Source organism: Pagrus major, chromosome 16 (genome assembly GCF_040436345.1).
Source record: "Pagrus major chromosome 16, Pma_NU_1.0".
In the NCBI taxonomy this organism is placed as follows: domain Eukaryota; kingdom Metazoa; phylum Chordata; class Actinopteri; order Spariformes; family Sparidae; genus Pagrus; species Pagrus major.
In genome coordinates this window covers 11171757-11192294 of record NC_133230.1, presented here as the reverse complement: position 1 = coordinate 11192294, position 20538 = coordinate 11171757, and the positions used below count along the sequence as shown (strand labels likewise).

The following is a 20538-nucleotide window of genomic DNA, read 5'->3' as shown; positions in this document are numbered from 1 at the left end:
TCACATGAATAGTACTTGAGGAAAAGTCTAAAAGTATTTGATATTAAATTGACTTAAATATCAAAAGCACAAGTAAAAGTAAAAGTAAACATATTTACATGTATGTATAAACTGTTTACTGTGGGCATCTATCTATCTGATCTTATCAGAATCGGTGCTGTTTTTGTTTTTTTTCATCTGCAAACTCGTAAGGACAGTGAACAGATAAATGTAGTGGAGTAAAAGTACAATATTTGCCTTCAAAATGTACCTCAAAATCTTACTTAAGTACAGTACTTAAATAAATTATTTACATTCCATCACTGCTGCAAAGTAACAAGTAACTAAAGTTATCAAATAATCATGTGGAGTAAAAGTACAATATTTGTGTAGTGATGTGGACGTGTAACGTAGCAGAAAATATAAAGTACCTAAAAATAAACTTAAGTACAGTACTTGAGTAGATGTACTTAGAATATATTGTGGATTAATGATATACATTTACCTGAGTACTGTAGTTAAATACAAATTTTAGGTACTTGTACTTTACTCAAGTATTTCCAATTTGTGCACCATTACACTTCTGCAACACTTCATTTTGAATACTTTTTACTTCGATACAGTTATTCGATCACTTTAATTACTAGTTACTTTGCAGATTTAGATTAGTAAAACAAAATATACATCAGCTGAGTTACAGTCCATCACTGCAGGAAAGGAGCTGCAACAGAAATCTGTTTTGATTTATAAGCAAATAAAATAATTGTGGAATTAATGAAAAAACATCGAATCAACTCAAAGTAAAACACATTTATAACAATGGTAACAAAAATAAAGTAACTTCCTCCTTTGATAATGCACTTATTATGCTCAAAGAGATCAAACTTCATTGGTAACTGCAGTCAATAAATTGGTTGGACTTTGAACGTATGATGACTTTTCGATAATTGTTTGAAGTACAAATCTATTTCCTTGTCGTCTCTGTATAAAAGCTTCACTCCACATCCTGCAGACACCGACAGGCTCTGCTGAGGAAGGTGAGACTGCAAAGTTGCATCTTATCTCCAGACTTGCTTTCACAAGATAAAGTTTAAAGATTAATATATAAAGTATATTTTTTAATCTTTTGACATGTGTTGCAGCAGGTCATCACTCTAAACAATGAGGGCTGTTTTTCTTCTCTGTGCTGCCTTCGCTCTGGCTGTTTCAGCAGGTGAGAGCTGGAGTGAAGCAACTTTAAACTGCTTTTTATTTCTTTAAAAAGGTTGAGTGTTAGTCATGTGGAAATACTGGAGTATAAAAGTTTCTCTGAAAGGCATAATTCATACACTGTTAGTCATAGAAGTTGTAAGAATTCAGAAATGTCAGCTTTTTTTTACACTGAATGGACAGAAACAGAAAATAAAACCATTACAAAGAGCAATTTAAATGTCGAATGTAAAATAAACAATAAAATGAAAAATCTGTAACTTTGCCAACTCTAAAATTTCATTTATTAAATTAGATAGAATTAGTGAATATAAACAGTAAAAGAAGTATTGGTTCTGTATTTACATTTACAAGTATTGTGTGGAAATACTAGACATAAATGCATACAGTGTTCAGAGTTCAGAAATTTCAGCTTCAAACTGACTGAACATTGACAAAAATCTAATCAACTCATTCTGTCATAGCAACGTTATGTGTTGAAAACTTGTATGTTGAAGTAAACATGTTTGTAATGGTGTGATCCTCTCACTGACGTTACATAGTGCAGAAACAAGAGCTGCCGTTCACCCTGTTATAAGACACTGTACAATCATGATTTTCTTTTTGTTTTTCAGTGCGACCTTTTAATTAGACTAAATAAACATTTTCAATAAAAATCACTAAAGTTCTGTATCTTTTCCCAACTAGCACAAGGCTGGATTACCAGTCAAGGGAAAGTTAGCAACCAGACCCCAAAATGTCCCCAGTTTGCTGCTAGTCTGTTAGTTTTGGTGATTTACTTCATTTAATTTTGCTTCACTAATCCTGGAGCCAAGAAGAATTATTAAATGGTGGGCGGACTGGTTTGAGACTGCTGTGACAGGCTCATCTGTCCATGACTACAGTCCTAATCTTCTTCTCCAACAGATCCAGTGAAGGAGACAAAGGACATCCAGCAGAACGTGCGGCCAGGTGAGACAGAACATCCCGGACAACAACGAGAACCAACTATCCAACAACAATAGTTTCATAGAGAAGAACTATTCTTTAAAGAAATAAACCAGCACCTCATTATGTAAGTAACTTTTTTCATTGGCTCTGATGACAGGAAAGTTTGAAAAGGTGGAGACTGCACCTGTGGTGGAGGAAGTAAAGGAAGGGATGCTGGGTGATGTGAGAAACATCTGTCCGACTGGCTGGTCTCAATATGGATCCAGATGTTTCATCATCATCAACAGAGAAATGACCTGGATAGATGCAGAGGTAGAGCCTGATACATTTAAATCCAGTTTGTACATATATATATATATATATATATATATATATATATATATATATATATATATATATATGTATATATATGTGTGTGTGTGTGTGTATATATATATGTATATACATATATATACACATATATATATGTGTATATATATGTATATACATATATATACACATATACATATATATATATATATATATATATATATATATATATATATATATATATATATAACCCTGATCTCATCTTTTACAGAAACACTGTGTGAACAGGGGCGCCAACCTCGCCTCCATCCACAACACAGGAGAGTACAAATTCATCCAGGATATGTTGACACAGAGCACCGGTCGTTTAGGCCAAACCTGGATCGGCGGCACTGATGCAATCAGGGTAACGAGGAACTTTAATCTACACTGATCGTTCGAGTCAAAGCACAAGAATTTAAATTCTACATTTGGCGTCTCAATGATCTTCTTTTCTTTGTAAAGTCAGACTTTTTTAAAATCCTTCAATCCTGGAGCGTCAGTGATGATTTTTATTTTATGCGAGTCTTTAAGATGTGTTATAACTTTATTTAATTGTTTTGCAGGAGTCTGCATGGTTCTGGAGTGATGGGTCAGGGTTTAACTTCCACCTCTGGGGCATAGACGAGCCCAACAACTCTGGAGGCAACGAGAGATGCATTGAAATAAACCGCTCAGGTACAGTGAATTCATTTTTTTCTCCTCTTTCAGTTCTTGAATCGACTTCTTCTGACAGAATTCAGCACAGATAGTTGTAAAATCCATTTTCAAAACCTTTCTCTCATGTCTCATTTTTAGTGTACGACCTCTGGAACGATATGCCCTGCGAATTCCAGTTTCCTTTCGTCTGCGGAACAAGACCATAAAGTCCAGTTGTGTTCATGGGAAATCTCCTCATCTATGTCTCAAACAATTCACAAAGAAAGAAATCACTTGGAAAATAAAGTTGTAGATGACATCACAATGTTTACTGTAATCTCCAGTTTTTGAGAAATAGATGAAGTTTGAAAAAATAAATGAAATTTCTGAAAATGTTCTCCCTCATTCTTTCTTTCCCATTTTTAAACATGAAATGGCCATGTGGCCATGTTATGTTGATACCAAATTAATTAGAATATGGACAGAAAACTTTAGAAAACATATTTCAATGTTTAAAAAAGGTTCATGAAAAAACAAACATTGAGTTACACGTCAGGATTTCAGCTATTTTATGTTTGAACTCAAAGATTTGAAGTTAAACAGTTGACGCATAACGAAACTATACACTATAAATGTGTAATTAAGTTAATTAGTTATGTTATCTACTTCAGCAAGATTTCTTTTAGCTATAGTCTGACCTATTTTACCTCGTTAGTGCTTGAGTCCTAGATAGGTGATAGTTCGACTGACTGGACCACAGGACTGCTTTTAATGTGAAGGCTGGTTTGACAATCGTGCCGTCTGGACCATACATTTAATTTGTTGTCACTTTCTCGCCGTTTTACGTCCGAATAGGAGGTTATGTTTTGTTTTGTTTGTGAGCAGGATTACACAAAAAACTACTGAACAGATTTCCACAAAACTTGGATGGAGAGAATGTAGTACATTACACTTGTAATGTACTACAGATGTAATACATTACAAGCTTAATTTTGAGTTTGATTGGGACACGATGGGTCCAGCAAGCTTTTATGAAGGAGCAGCTATCCATTGAACTGGAGCCTGAAGGAGTCCTCATCACAGTGTCTCAAACTAAACTTAAATCCAGTTAAATACCTCTGAATAGGGAAGAGAAACAGTGCACACGATGTAAACACAGCTTCATCACTTTATTACAGTAAATGAGTCCATATCATACACACACACAGAACAGAGACAGACAGGTTTGTGTTTGTTTCTCTCTCTTTCTCCGTCCGTCCCTCCGACACATCAGTCCACCAGGACGGAAGAGACCAATGTTAACAGCATGAGGGGTAAAAACAAATTAAATATAAGTGACACAAACTGAGGTTTCAGAGAGTTTAAAAGCAAAGAAGTACAATTTCTGTCGATTTATGCATGTTTCCTGACCACATACACACACACACACACACACTCACACACAGCTGAGAGGTGGCTCTGTCTGCAGTCACAACACAGATATCTATCTCTGACATCTTGTGATCATTAGCAGCAATTCTGAATGCCGTACAGCACATAATACAAAATGCCCATGTTGAGTTCTAGCTGGAGATCGAGTGATTTCTGGTCCAACTAAACACTTTTGAGATCAAGAGTCATACGTCACACCTGCAGCTTAGTCATTTTTTTTTTCTCAATACTGCACAGTAATAATAAACCGCAATCGGTCGCATCACACAGACGGAGTTCTGTTCCAAAATGACAACGATCGAGCAAGTGGAAGGAAAAGACACAAAAACATGCAGGTCCAATTTTGGACCTCAGGGCTACCGCAGACTTGGATTATGCCAGACGAGCTGTATGGAGCCATTTTATGTTGTTTTGAATCAAGTCCCCATCTACATCAGCTGTTTAGCAGAATACTGCAACGCTATTTTGCTGTGAGGCTCCAGAAATGTTTTGTGGACTACAAAACTTCACCTGACTGAGGCCAGGCGGGTAGATAATGAACTGTTCCTTTAATTGTACAGTAAAATGGCAGGAGGCCTAAAAGAAAACAATGAAAGATGCATCTTGAATATGTTTCACTGTAATTGGCCCAGGCGGTCATGTGTAAAACTGACTGAACAGCTCCCTCATGTGGAGAATCTGCAGCCTGTAAAAAGGGGGATTGGGGCAGTAACTTCCGTTAAGGTGCTTAACAAAAACGCTCTTTAATGGTAAAAAACTAAGACAAAAATCACTGTTTAGATCAACCGTAGATATAGGTGTGTATGTCAGAGAGACTGGATTCAAGATTCTGCTGCCACCTAAGACAATACGACACGTGTCAGTTATGGTTTTGGAGAGGTCGGTGATCGAAAAGACCATTTTGGAACAGAACCCTGGTAACATTCATTCAACAGTCAGGTGGTCCCACATCAGAGGGGACAGCGGAGTAACGATGTCAACAGCGACTTTACAGTTTTCACTGGACCACGGGACAGAGAAAGAGAGAGAAGGATCGTTGACGAACATGAGGAGTAGGCTGATTTTTTTTTTCCTTTGCAGTATTTACATTTTGAATTGTGAAAAAAAGAAACTTATTTACAAAAAATGCACAAACTAAGACTGCTTCATCGGCATGATGAGGGAAACGAGATATAAACAACTCTGTAATAAAAAGTAAAAAGAGGAAAATAAAAATCAGTGATATTTACACGTGCGATAAGAGAAGGACAGTGAGGGGAAATAAATGGCTTCTGAGATCAGCCATGTTTGATTCCTCTCGCTGGGTGCAGCTTCTTCCACACCTGTTCATAGCCACAGAAAGTCAGACAGCTCTGAGTGTGAAGCGCCCTGCAGAGTCAATCAAACATGCTGGTTGGACTCTTTACAACAAAGAAAGCAGAATGTGGCCGGCAGTGACCCACAGGACCAGGAGCTGAGAAGCAGCTGGGAGAGAAATTTTAGTGGGAAAGAATGAAACAATGCTCTCCACTCTCCTCCTATGAAATCAATGTGAATGTGTACTGAATGAGGTGCAATTCAAAAAGGATCAGGGCTCATCAGAGCTCCTCACTTATATTTGAAAAAAAAAAAAAAAAAAGGTTCAAAAGAGACATGGCTGTGGATACAAACAGCAGGTGGAGGCAGGGAACAATAGTATCAAATACTATACTACAAACTTTCAAGTGGTCTGCACTGCTGACTAAAAATCTGTATTGTTGACAGCTCTAATCCCTAAAACACTGGCTGTTCAGACTGCAGGTTGAGATATGGTCAGACACACAAACACACACACATTTGTGTACTTCTATACTTGAGAGGACTGTGATAGTACATTCTGACTCATGACCCCATAACATTAAAGTAAAAAGTAACCAAAAGTCATACTTGAGTAAAAGTAAAGATATCGTGTAAAAATATTCATTTGGCAAAAGTGAAAGTCGCCCATATAAATAGTACTTGAGTATAATGCACTTAAGTATCAAAAGTAATTTTCTGGCATAAATGTACTTAAGTATTAAAAGTAAAAGTAAAGTTATACAAATATTTACGTGTATAGTGGCCGATTTTTTATCAGATATTCAGCATTTTTCTGATTATCAAAATCAGTGTTTTTAAAAAAAATTTTAATCTGATTAATTTAAAATTTACTTTGGCCCTGATGCAGCAGCATGCAATCCTCAAAGTAACTAGTAACTATAGTTATCACATATGTGTAGTAGAGTAAAAATTAAATTAACTGTGGGGAATTTGTGTCATTGTAAGGATGGTGGGAGGATAAAGTGTAAAAGCACTAACTTGCTGATGTGTTATTAGTTCAACAAAGACAAAGCAAATCTCATTTTACTGCATCATGAAAACCTTTATTTTGTCATTTTTTCCCACAATTTTCCAAAACATTTCGACGTACAACAAACTGAACATTGCTGCTTTTACTACTGCCGTAATTCATTTTACAAAAATAAGGTTTCTTATAGTCTTAAGATTTACAGAGGTCTTGTTCCGCAGACGAAGGAGTGCCTCAGCTCACAGCTCACATCACCCATGAGGAAGTCATCTAAGAGGCAGAAAAGTTCAGGTCAGTGTTTTAGAAGTTGGTAAGTGAGCAGTGAGCAGATTATACATGAAAAGATATCACATCATATTACTGTACCTGAATAGTTCATCACAACACATCTCTCATTGCCCCAATTATTGTTGGGCTCGCCGAAGCTCCAACCCCGGAAATTAAAGCTTGAACCGTCGCTCCAGAGCCAAGTGGAATCCTGTGAAACAAACTCAATTATTAACTGTCAAACAAACAGAAACTACTATTAACAAGTTTTCACAGAAAATCCTGACAGTAAACTACTCCAATTGTGCTTTTGCAATGCGTGAGGATAAAGAACAGATCTGAGACTGTTGGATTATCAGCACTTAATCCGTCAGCCAAACTCACATTTGTTTGACAGTGAAATAGGCTTCGTCTTTAAGTCAGTCAGTCTGTAAAATAAGGTTTTGTTCTCTACCTTCACAGCATCATTGCCACCAAGCCAGGTTTCTGGATAACGACTTGTGCCGCTCTTCACAACCTCCCGGATGAAATCATACTCTCCATTGTTGTGGATGGAGGCGAGGTTGGTACCGTAACGCAGACAGTAACTCTGCAAAAGAAGAAGATGGAAATCTTTTAATTCACACAGTTACAGGACAAATCTCTGTTTGGAGGATGAAATCATTATGATTTAAATGTGGACTCAAGTGTCTGAGTGTACCTCTGCGTCCACCCAGGACACCTCTCTGTTGACGAACATGAAACATCTGGATTCATATTTGGACCAGTTGTTTGGACAGCTGCTCTTCTTGCCATCAACCACCAGCTTTACTTCTTCCACTTCAGTCTCAACAGGCAGTTCCCCATCTACTTAAAAAAAAAAAAAAATTACTGATGATTACAGAATGTTTTCTTTGGATTAATTAAATTTCATCTGAACAGCAGAAAAATACATTTTCCTTGGACTCCCAGTTACTTCTCTTACCTTGGTGAACCTCCTCAGCAGCTGCCACCTCCTCTACGGGCACTACTGTGGGGAAAAAAAGGTAAACCTGCCGTTAACTATCAAAAAAAAAAAAAAATACTGATGATTACAGAATGGTTTCTTTGGATTAAATAAATTTCGTCTGAACAGCAGAAAAATACATTTTCCTTGGAGTCCCAGTTACTTCTCTTACCTTGGGGAACCTCCTCAGCAGCTGCCACCTCCTCTACGGGCACTACTGTGGGGAAAAAAGGTAAACCTGCCGTTAACTATCAAAAAAAAAAAAATTCAGTACCATTCTCAAGTGTTCAAATTCAAAATGTAGAATCAGATTTGAATCATATTACTGTGAACATCTGGAGACTGAAAACTGTTGATGGGTTCAGTGTTGAGTCTCACCTGCTGCGATGGTCAGAGCCAAGGTGGCGCAAAGAAGCAAAATGATCCTCATTTTGTACAGAGATGAGCTGGACTGCTGCAATGCAAGAACGCAAAATGATTAAAAACAACATATTAATCTGCTGTTATTTATATTGAAGTTTGAATGAAACTCTAAATCTTCAAATGATTTAGTTTCTCACCTGCGTCAGTAGTGAAACCTCTCAGCTGAGTGTCTGCTGCTCTGTGAAGCTGCAGAGTGAATCACACTTATATACACGATCGAGGACATAAACGGGGTTTGAAAATAACAAAGTTCAGCTGATTTATTGTCGGCTATTATCGCTGAAGTTTGATCTCTTTGGTTACATATTTGCAGAACAAGGAAGTGGATGTTTTGTCCTGAGAACTTCATCAAAGTTCCTCCTCATCACTTACAACATTGTTTCTTGATGAATTGCAAGTGTAGTGAAATGTATCTTTTCATATGTGACTGGCTATTTATTTTTCACATATGAATGAAAATGAAGACAAAATTAAGTAATTCATATTTTTACATGCAAATCACAGGCATTCATATGTGTGTGGCTTTTTTTCACATGTGCACGTGAAAAAAACATGAAAATGGCCTTTTCACCAGTGAAATACAAATTTTGACGTGTTTTAATATGTGGAAAATTCATTCATGTGCAACAAAAGCCAATCACTTGTAAAAATGTCCAGTTCACATGTGATATTGTTTTCTCTCCACATGTTACAATTGTAGTTCACATGCAAAAATAGCTGTGAAAATGTGTGAAAATGAGCGATTCCCATGAAGTTTCAAGTGATTTCATGAGCCGCGTGACGAAATCCTAATGCACATGTGAAAAAAAGCTACTCACATATGAACAGATGTAGCTCACATGTGACATTATTTAACCTTTACACTTAAAATTTTAAACTTTCTTTCACATGTGGAAACAAAACATGACACGTGACATCACTCGATCTGTTTCCTCACAGCTGAATTCAACAGTTTCACACCAGAACTAAAAATTTTAACGTGAAGAGAAACGAATGTGAACTGGACAGAAGTGACTGGATTTCTTCACAAGTTAATTAAAGTTACCACATGAGAAATGTACAATTCTAGATGTGAATTACATTCATTCATTCATTCATTCATTCATTCATTCATTCATTCTTTTTTCCACCTGTGGATGAGAATCTCCACATGTGGACTCTTGCACCCGAACATTGTTTCAGTTGAATATCATGTAGCTTCAGCGTTGACTGTCTATCCCATCGTGTCCAAGTCTCAACCCTCTCAGGCGTGAAGGAGATGTGGCATCTTAGTTCTTTGTGATGTTAGGAAAACAGACTTTTGAATTTTGCAAGGGTCTTATATTTTTTCACTTCAGGTCAGAAAATATCAAAGATGAAGCATGAAATAACTGAAACTTTGATAACATCTGATGTGAAGTCTACTCTTCATAAAGGAACTCCACATCTCAAATAAAGCTGAAACTTGAATGGAGTGGATCTTGAGACGAGCACGCGATGACCCTGCTGTTCAACCTCTAGATGTTGTGATTGGTTAAAGTCACTTTCACAGATCTTAACAAATAACAACTGTTTTGATGTGAAGTTCCAAACATGTTTTTACAAACTTCACCAGATTTTTCATCAGCATGAGGCTGAGTGATAATAATAATAATGACTGAATCTTCATTTTTGGATGAACTGTTCCTTTAAGGTCAGTCTGACTCTGATCAGTCCTGGTCTGAGGTTAAACACACAATTTGCGTGATCATTTTGACCTTCATTTTGTCGTCAGTCTAATAATTGAGCTAATCTGTATTTCCTTGAGCAGTTACAGCCTTTTATCAATTAGTTTTATGTCAGTGGTTACGTGACCTGTACGTGATTCCCCTCATCCACCTTGTCAGCTGGAGCGAGAATGACTCAGAGTTCATGATGCAGTATCAGTCTGTGCTGGGTCTTAAATCACTGTGTTTATGGTGTATTACTAGAACTGCCAGTCTTAAACCTCTAAAACGTTGCCAATTAATTGATATCTAACATAATATAGTTATATGATAGATAGATTACTGCTGTGAATGAACCTTTGACAGCAGACTGTTTTGATATGTTTAATGATTTATATCAGAATTACTAATTGTGAAAACCCGAAAACTAGATCTCAAGATGACCAGAGCAACAAGGTGGAAAGTTAAGCTACTGTTACTGAATGTCAGCACTTAAAATCTGTATTTTTGTATTAATTACAAAACAGATTGTGAGCACAAATTCAGCTTATTCTTATTTTTCATTTCATTTTGTGATACAAGTCCTGATGGAGAACAGCCTTTTTTCCCACAGCTGTGCAGGAGCCAGAAGCACAATGACACCAGAAGCTTCCCAGAGGAGGTGTATGTCAGCACAGTGAGGATGAGGAGGACAAAGAAGAAGGGCAGAGAGGAGGAAGGGCCTTGAAACATCGTCCCGTGTGCACCTTGTGGAGTCTTTATCATTTTTACACTGAAATACAGTTTTGTAAAAAGTACTTAAAAGTCAAATTTAAGTAAAAGTAAACATATTGTGTTGAAATATTACTTTGGTAAAAGTGAGAGTTACCCATATGAATAGCACTTGAGTAAAAGTTTTAAAGTATCTGGCATTAAATGTACTTAAGTATCAAAAGCACAAGTAAAGTAAAACGATACATTTACATGTATGTGTACCTGTATACTGTGGGCCGACCGATCTAAGCACTCATCTTTTTTCTTATTATCCAAGTATTTCTTTGGTTTTTTTATTTATATTTTTAAAAAATCTGATCGCCAAGTAAAATAAACAAATGTAAAATGTGCTGCTTTGGCTCTGATGCAGTAATCTGCAGAGTAACTAGTAACTAGTAAAGTAAAGTTATCAAATAATCATAGCAGAGTGAAAGTACAATATTTGCCTCCAACATGTAGTGGTGTGGAAGTATAAAGTAGCAGAAAATAAAAATACTCACGTACCTAAAAATATACTGAAGTACAGTACTTGAGTAAATGTACTTAGTTACATTCCATCACTGCAGGAATGGAGCTGCAACAGAAATCTGTAGTAAGAGTATTTATTTGTGTAAATGTTTTGGCATCGCTGATTTATTCTGCATTGGCCTCACTGTTGGTGGTCACCTATCAGTAGATATAACATATGAATATACAAATATGTAAATATGTAATGTGGGGAACAGCATCACAGACATGATGTGTGAAGTCTTTTCAAATAAATTCAGGATCTCGGAGCTTCAAGAGACTTGGATTACACCAGATGAGCTGTATGGAGTCATTTTATGATTTTTTTTCTGTTGTATTTTTACGTTTTAAAACAATTTCCCATCTAGCCTGTTCATTTGATCGGCACTTTGTCATCAGTCTAAGAACAGGCTGTCCTTAGCTGCTCAAGGAAATACAGATTAGCTCAATTATTTATTAGTTTTATGTCAGTGGATACGTGACCTGTACGTGATGCCCCTCATCCACCTTGTCAGCCGGAGCGGGAATGACTCAGCGTTCATGATGCAGTTTCCGTCTGTGCTGGGTCTTAAATCACTGTGATTATGGTTTATTGTTAGAACAGCCAGTCTTAAAAGTCTGAACTACTCTGGGAACTTATCAATATGAAGATTAACAGCAGATATAGACACTGACATAATTTACATAATATAGTTATATGAGGGGCTTACAGGGAAATAGAAAGCTACTGTGAATGAACCTTTGACAGCAGAGTGACCTTGCAGTGTCTTGATCATTTAAACTGAAATACAGTGTTGTAAAAAGCACTCAAAAGTCTTACTTGAGTAATACTTCAGTAAAAGTAAAGATAAAGATATTGTGTTAAAAAAAATCATTCACATGAATAGTACTTGAGGAAAAGTCTAAAAGTATTTGATATTAAATTGACTTAAATATCAAAAGCACAAGTAAAAGTAAAAGTAAACATATTTACATGTATGTATAAACTGTTTACTGTGGGCATCTATCTATCTGATCTTATCAGAATCGGTGCTGTTTTTGTTTTTTTTCATCTGCAAACTCGTAAGGACAGTGAACAGATAAATATAGTGGAGTAAAAGTACAATATTTGCCTTCAAAATGTACCTCAAAATCTTACTTAAGTACAGTACTTAAATAAATTATTTACATTCCATCACTGCTGCAAAGTAACAAGTAACTAAAGTTATCAAATAATCATGTGGAGTAAAAGTACAATATTTGTGTAGTGATGTGGAGGTGTAACGTAGCAGAAAATATAAAGTACCTAAAAATAAACTTAAGTACAGTACTTGAGTAGATGTACTTAGAATATATTGTGGATTAAAATGATATACATTTACCTGAGTACTGTAGTTAAATACAAATTTTAGGTACTTGTACTTTACTCAAGTATTTCCAATTTGTGCACCATTACACTTCTGCAACACTTCATTTTGAATACTTTTTACTTCGATACAGTTATTCGATCACTTTAATTACTAGTTACTTTGCAGATTTAGATTAGTAAAACAAAATATACATCAGCTGAGTTACAGTCCATCACTGCAGGAAAGGAGCTGCAACAGAAATCTGTTTTGATTTATAAGCAAATAAAATAATTGTGGAATTAATGAAAAAACATCGAATCAACTCAAAGTAAAACACATTTATAGCAATGGTAACAAATATAAAGTAACCTCCTCCTTTGATAATGCACTTATTATGCTCAAAGAGATCAAACTTCATTGGTAACTGCAGTCAATAAATTGGTTGGACTTTGAACGTATGATGACTTTTAGATAATTGTTTGAAGTACAAATCTATTTCCTTGTCGTCTCTGTATAAAAGCTTCACTCCACATCCTGCAGACACCGACAGGCTCCGCTGAGGAAGGTGAGACTGCAAAGTTGCATCTTATCTCCAGACTTGCTTTCACAAGATAAAGTTTAAAGATTAATATATAAAGTATATTTTTAATCTTTTGACATGTGTTGCAGCAGGTCATCACCCTAAACAATGAGGGCTGTTTTTCTTCTCTGTGCTGCCTTCGCTCTGGCTGTTTCAGCAGGTGAGAGCTGGAGTGAAGCAACTTTAAACTGCTTTTTATTTCTTTAAAAAGGTTGAGTGTTAGTCATGTGGAAATACTGGAGTATAAAAGTTTCTCTAAAAGGCATAATTCATACACTGTTAGTCATAGAAGTTGTAAGAATTCAGAAATGTCAGCTTTTTTTTACACTGAATGGACAGAAACAGAAAATAAAACCATTACAAAGAGCAATTTAAATGTGGAATGTAAAATAAACAATAAAATGAAAAATCTGTAACTTTGCCAACTCTAAAATGTCATTTATTAAATTAGATAGAATTAGTGAATACAAACAGTAAAAGAAGTATTGGTTCTGTATTTACATTTACAAGTATTGTGTGGAAATACTAGACATAAATGCATACAGTGTTCAGAGTTCAGAAATTTCAGCTTCAAACTGACTGAACATTGACAAAAATCTAATCAACTCATTCTGTCATAGCAACATTATGTGTTGAAAACTTGTATGTTGAAGTAAACATGTTTGTAATGGTGTGATCCTCTCAATGACGTTACATAGTGCAGAAACAAGAGCTGCCATTCACCCTGTTATAAGACACTGTACAATCATGATTTTCTTTTTGTTTTTCAGTGCGACCTTTTAATTAGACTAAATAAACATTTTCAATAAAAATCACTAAAGTTCTGTATCTTTTCCCAACTAGCACAAGGCTGGATTACCAGTCAAGGGAAAGTTAGCAACCAGACCCCAAAATGTCCCCAGTTTGCTGCTAGTCTGTTAGTTTTGGTGATTTACTTCATTTAATTTTGCTTCACTAATCCTGGAGCCAAGAAGAATTATTAAATGGTGGGCGGACTGGTTTGAGACTGCTGTGACAGGCTCATCTGTCCATGACTACAGTCCTAATCTTCTTCTCCAACAGATCCAGTGAAGGAGACAAAGGACATCCAGCAGAACGTGCGGCCAGGTGAGACAGAACATCCCGGACAACAACGAGAACCAACTATCCAACAACAATAGTTTCATAGAGAAGAACTATTCTTTAAAGAAATAAACCAGCACCTCATTATGTAAGTAACTTTTTTCATTGGCTCTGATGACAGGAAAGTTTGAAAAGGTGGAGACTGCACCTGTGGTGGAGGAAGTAAAGGAAGGGATGCTGGGTGATGTGAGAACCATCTGTCCGACTGGCTGGTCTCAATATGGATCCAGATGTTTCATCATCATCAACAGAGAAATGACCTGGATAGATGCAGAGGTAGAGCCTGATACATTTAAATCCAGTTTGTACATATAAACATATATGTATATATATGTATATATATGTATATATATATATATATATATATATATATATATATATATATATGTATATATATATATATATATATATATATATGTGTGTGTGTGTGTGTGTGTATATATATATATATGTATATACATATATATACACATATATATATATGTGTATATATATGTATATACATATATATATATATACACATATATATATGTGTATATATGTGTATATACATATATATACACACATATATATATATATATATATATATATAACCCTGATCTCATCTTTTACAGAAACACTGTGTGAACAGGGGCGCCAACCTCGCCTCCATCCACAACACAGGAGAGTACGCATTCATCCAGGATATGTTGAGACAGAGCACCGGTCGTTTAGGCCAAACCTGGATCGGCGGCACTGATGCAATCAGGGTAACGAGGAACTTTAATCTACACTGATCGTTCGAGTCAAAGCACAAGAATTTAAATTCTACATTTGGCGTCTCAATGATCTTCTTTTCTTTGTAAAGTCAGACTTTTTTTAAATCCTTCAATCCTGGAGCGTCAGTGATGATTTTTATTTTATGCGAGTCTTTAAGATGTTTTATAACTTTATTTAATTGTTTTGCAGGAGTCTGCATGGTTCTGGAGTGATGGGTCAGGGTTTAACTTCCACCTCTGGGGCATAGACGAGCCCAACAACTCTGGAGGCAACGAGAGATGCATTGAAATAAACCGCTCAGGTACAGTGAATTCATTTTTTTCTCCTCTTTCAGTTCTTGAATCGACTTCTTCTGACAGAATTCAGCACAGATAGTTGTAAAATCCATTTTCAAAACCTTTCTCTCATGTCTCATTTTTAGTGTACGACCTCTGGAACGATATGCCCTGCGAATTCCAGTTTCCTTTCGTCTGCGGAACAAGACCATGAAGTCCAGTTGTGTTCATGGGAAATCTCCTCATCTATGTCTCAAACAATTCACAAAGAAAGAAATCACTTGGAAAATAAAGTTGTAGATGACATCACAATGTTTACTGTAATCTCCAGTTTTTGAGAAATAGATGAAGTTTGAAAAAATAAATGAAATTTCTGAAAATGTTCTCCCTCATTCTTTCTTTCCCATTTTTAAACATGAAATGGCCATGTGGCCATGTTATGTTGATACCAAATTAATTAGAATATGGACAGAAAACTTTAGAAAACATATTTCAATGTTTAAAAAAGGTTCATGAAAAAACAAACATAAAAAAATCATTGAGTTACACGTCAGGATTTCAGCTATTTTATGTTTGAACTCAAAGATTTGAAGTTAAACAGTTGACGCATAACGAAACTATACACTATAAATGTGTAATTAAGTTAATTAGTTATGTTATCTACTTCAGCAAGATTTCTTTTAGCTATAGTCTGACCTATTTAACCTCGTTAGTGCTTGAGTCCTAGATAGGTGATAGTTCGACTGACTGGACCACAGGACTGCTTTTAATGTGAAGGCTGGTTTGACAATTGTGCCGTCTGGACCATACATTTAATTTGTTGTCACTTTCTCGCCGTTTTACGTCCGAATAGGAGGTTATGTTTTGTTTTGTTTGTGAGCAGGATTACACAAAAAACTACTGAACAGATTTCCACAAAACTTGGATGGAGAGAATGTAGTACATTACACTTGTAATGTACTACAGATGTAATACATTACAAGCTTAATTTTGAGTTTGATTGGGACACGATGGGTCCAGCAAGCTTTTATGAAGGAGCAGCTATCCATTGAACTGGAGCCTGAAGGAGTCCTCATCACAGTGTCTCAAACTAAACTTAAATCCAGTTAAATACCTCTGAATAGGGAAGAGAAACAGTGCACACGATGTAAACACAGCTTCATCACTTTATTACAGTAAATGAGTCCATATCATACACACACACAGAACAGAGACAGACAGGTTTGTGTTTGTTTCTCTCTCTTTCTCCGTCCATCCCTCCGACACATCAGTCCACCAGGACGGAAGAGACCAATGTTAACAGCATGAGGGGTAAAACAAATTAAATATAAGTGACACAAACTGAGGTTTCAGAGAGTTTAAAAGCAAAGAAGTACAATTTCTGTCGATTTATGCATGTTTCCTGACCACACGCACACACACACACACACACACACACAGCTGAGAGGTGGCTCTGTCTGCAGTCACAACACAGATACCTATCTCTGACATCTTGTGATCATTAGCAGCAATTCTGAATGCCGTACAGCACATAATACAAAATGCCCATGTTGAGTTCTAGCTGGAGATAGAGTGATTTCTGGTCCAACTAAACACTTTTGAGATCACGAGTCAGACGTCACACCTGCAGCTTAGTCATTTTTTTTTTCTCAATACTGCACAGTAATAATAAACCGCAATCGGTCGCATCACACAGACGGAGTTCTGTTCCAAAATGACAACGATCGAGCAAGTGGAAGGAAAAGACGCAAAAACATGCAGGTCCAATTTTGGACCTCAGGGCTAACGCAGACTTGGATTATGCCAGACAAGCTGTATGGAGCCATTTTATGTTGTTTTGAATCAAGTCCCCATCTACATCAGCTGTTTAGGAGAATGCTGCAACGCTATTTTGCTGTGAGGCTCCAGAAATGTTTTGTGGACAACAAAACTTCACCTGACTGAGGCCAGGCGGGTAGATAATGACTGAAGTTTCATTTTTGGGCGAACTGTTCCTTTAATTGTACAGTAAAATGGCAGGAGGCCTAAAAGAAAACAATGAAAGATGCATCTTGAATATGTTTCACTATAATTGGCCCAGGCAGTCATGTGTAAAACTGCCTGAACAGCTCCCTCATGTGGAGAATCTGCAGCCTGTAAAAAGGGGGATTGGAGCAGTAACTTCCATTAAGGTGCTTAAAAAAAAAGGCTCTTTAATGGTAAAAAACTAAGACAAAAATCACTGTTTAGATCAACCGTAGATATAGGTGTGTATGTCGGAGAGACTGGATTCAAGATTCTGCTGCCACATAAGACAATACGACACGTGTCAGTTATGGTTTTGGAGAGGTCGGTGATCGAAAAGACCATTTTGGAACAGAACCCTGGTAACATTCATTCAACAGTCAGGTGGTCCCACATCAGAGGGGACAGCGGAGTAACGATGTCAACAGCGACTTTACAGTTTTCACTGGACCACGGGACAGAGAGAGAGAGAGAAGGATCGTTGACGAACATGAGGAGTAGGCTGATTTTTTTTTTCCTTTGCAGTATTTACATTTTGAATTGTGAAAAAAAGAAACTTATTTACAAAAAATGCACAAACTAAGACTGCTTCATCGGCATGATGAGGGAAACGAGATATAAACAACTCTGTAATAAAAAGTAAAAAGAGGAAAATAAAAATCAGTGATATTTACACGTGCGATAAGAGAAGGACAGTGAGGGGAAATAAATGGCTTCTGAGATCAGCCATGTTTGATTCCTCTCGCTGGGTGCAGCTTCTTCCACACCTGTTCATAGCCACAGAAAGTCAGACAGCTCTGAGTGTGAAGCGCCCTGCAGAGTCAATCAAACATGCTGGTTGGACTCTTTACAACAAAGAAAGCAGAATGTGGCCAGCAGTGACCCACAGGACCAGGAGCTGAGAAGCAGCTGGGAGAGAAATTTTAGTGGGAAAGAATGAAACAATGCTCTCCACTCTCCTCCTATGAAATCAATGTGAATGTGTATTCAATGAGGTGCAATTCAAAAAGGATCAGGGCTCATCAGAGCTCCTCACTTATATTTAAAAAAAAAAAAGGTTCAAAAGAGACATGGCTGTGGATACAAACAGCAGGTGGAGGCAGGGAACAATAGTATCAAATACTATACTACAAACTTTCAAGTGGTCTGCACTGCTGACTAAAAATCTGTATTGTTGACAGCTCTAATCCCTAAAACACTGGCTGTTCAGACTGCAGGTTGAGATATGGTCAGACACACAAACACACACACATATGCGTACTTCTATACTTGAGAGGACTGTGATAGTACATTCTGACTCATGACCCCATAACATTAAAGGGACAGTTCACCTGCAAATCAAAAATACATATTTTGCTTCTAACCTGTAGAGTTTTTTATCCATCTAAATTGTTTTGGTACAAGTTGCCGAGTTTTGGAGATATCAGCCGCAAAGATGTCGACTTTCTCTCCAATATAATAGAACAAGATGGCACTCGGCCCGTGGTGCTCAAAAGGCCCAAAAAATTCATTTGAAAAACTCAACAGCAAAGTCTTTTTCCGGAAATGTAGGGACTATTTTCTTTCCACCCAGTTTCACCCAAATCAGTGACTCAAGTCTTTTTGCACAAGTGATAAGTTTGTGTTTTTGCACAGTAATCGGTGAGATCCAGTCCCTAGCAACACAGTCATCTTTCCTCTTTTTATTTGAAGAAAGCATTTAATGGACAAAAAGGGAACATACGCCCCCCTGAGTGCAGGGTGAGTAATCAACAACAGTGATCAATTTTTAATGACTTTCCAGGAAATTACAAACTCTAAAATACCATTTATAATACCTTCAAAATGGCTTTTTTTGCCACTATTGGCCTGATACTGAAGTATAAGGGAGATAGTCTCTCCTGCATGAGTAGATGGACACTTCGTTCTGCGCTGTGAAACAGAAAGAAAATAGTTCCTACATGAAACAGCGTGGTCTGTGGATTATCTTTAGTAACTGGCTCATGATCTCTGAAAAAAAAAAGACATTGCTGATGAGTTCTTCAAGTTTATTTTTTGTGCTTTGAGCTCAACAAGCTACATTGGAGAGAGGGCAGACATCTCTAAAACACGACAACTCACGCCGAAACAATCTAGATGGATAAACAGCACAACGTGAAGGGGAAAAAATATTTATTCTTAGATTTTTGGGTGAACTGACCCTTGAACCTAATGCTCACTTTGACTGTACAACAAGGGCTGTGGTCGAATAGTCCAAAAAAAATTACATCCCATGTCTTCTCTGAACAGTTTTCCTTGACCTCGATGGAAAATTCAGGAGATCAAGGAAAGATAGAGGATCCTACTGAACCAAGACTAGGCTACGTTGTTAAATTACAGCAAATATTTGGTGTGTCACTTTAAATGTCACTGTCTCATGGATTGGTGGGATGGTATTATCTCCTTTCCTCTTGTGAGGATGGTCCAGTGTGTCCTCTGATAAAGGAGATAAGAAAGGAAGCACTGAAGCACCTTAGATATTATCAGGTCGTTTCACTCAAGCAAAAAAACACTATTCGATCGCAGCCAAAGTCACTTTTCTTCTCCGTCTTATGGGGTAAAATTCAAATTGGTCCTCTCAAAGATAGAAGTACAAGAGCACACGACAGGAACTCCCCTGCTTTAGGTTCATGTTAACTACTATTCACATTAAGCCTTTCACTCATCTCCCTTTGTTTTGCTTCTGTATACGTCAGCACTAATGAACCGGAGCGAAGATTTTTTTATTTCTACGAAGCTTCTTCCTGTAAAAGCTGACAGAACTTTACATATATTCTCACTGATGGAGGTACAGTTTGCTAAAGATGCTGCGACACCATTTCAGAGCTCTCTCTGGCTATAACTGACATCCAGCCCTCACCCAGAAACTAATAAATAAATAAATTTACATGAATCAACCCCCCATCAAGTTTAATATAACTTTAATATCCCCGTCCCGGCATTCTTTCGTTTGTCTGCTGCATTTAATCAACAAGGAGGACCAACATTCAC

General features: G+C 36.8%; 2 protein-coding genes across 2 annotated transcripts; both read left to right on the top strand.

Moving 5' to 3' along the window:
* The first annotated feature begins 1140 nt into the window (after window positions 1-1140).
* LOC141010260 (ladderlectin-like) lies at window positions 1141-3332 on the top strand. The gene is made up of 6 exons (XM_073483136.1): window positions 1141-1192; window positions 2095-2139; window positions 2276-2430; window positions 2699-2833; window positions 3033-3144; window positions 3265-3332. The coding sequence occupies exons 1-6, from the start codon at window positions 1141-1143 to the stop codon at window positions 3330-3332; spliced, it is 567 nt and encodes a 188-aa protein (XP_073339237.1).
* Window positions 3333-13477: 10145 nt separating this feature from the next.
* LOC141010259 (ladderlectin-like) lies at window positions 13478-15739 on the top strand. The gene is made up of 6 exons (XM_073483135.1): window positions 13478-13529; window positions 14432-14476; window positions 14613-14703; window positions 15123-15240; window positions 15440-15551; window positions 15672-15739. The coding sequence occupies exons 1-6, from the start codon at window positions 13478-13480 to the stop codon at window positions 15737-15739; spliced, it is 486 nt and encodes a 161-aa protein (XP_073339236.1).
* Window positions 15740-20538: the final 4799 nt, after the last annotated feature.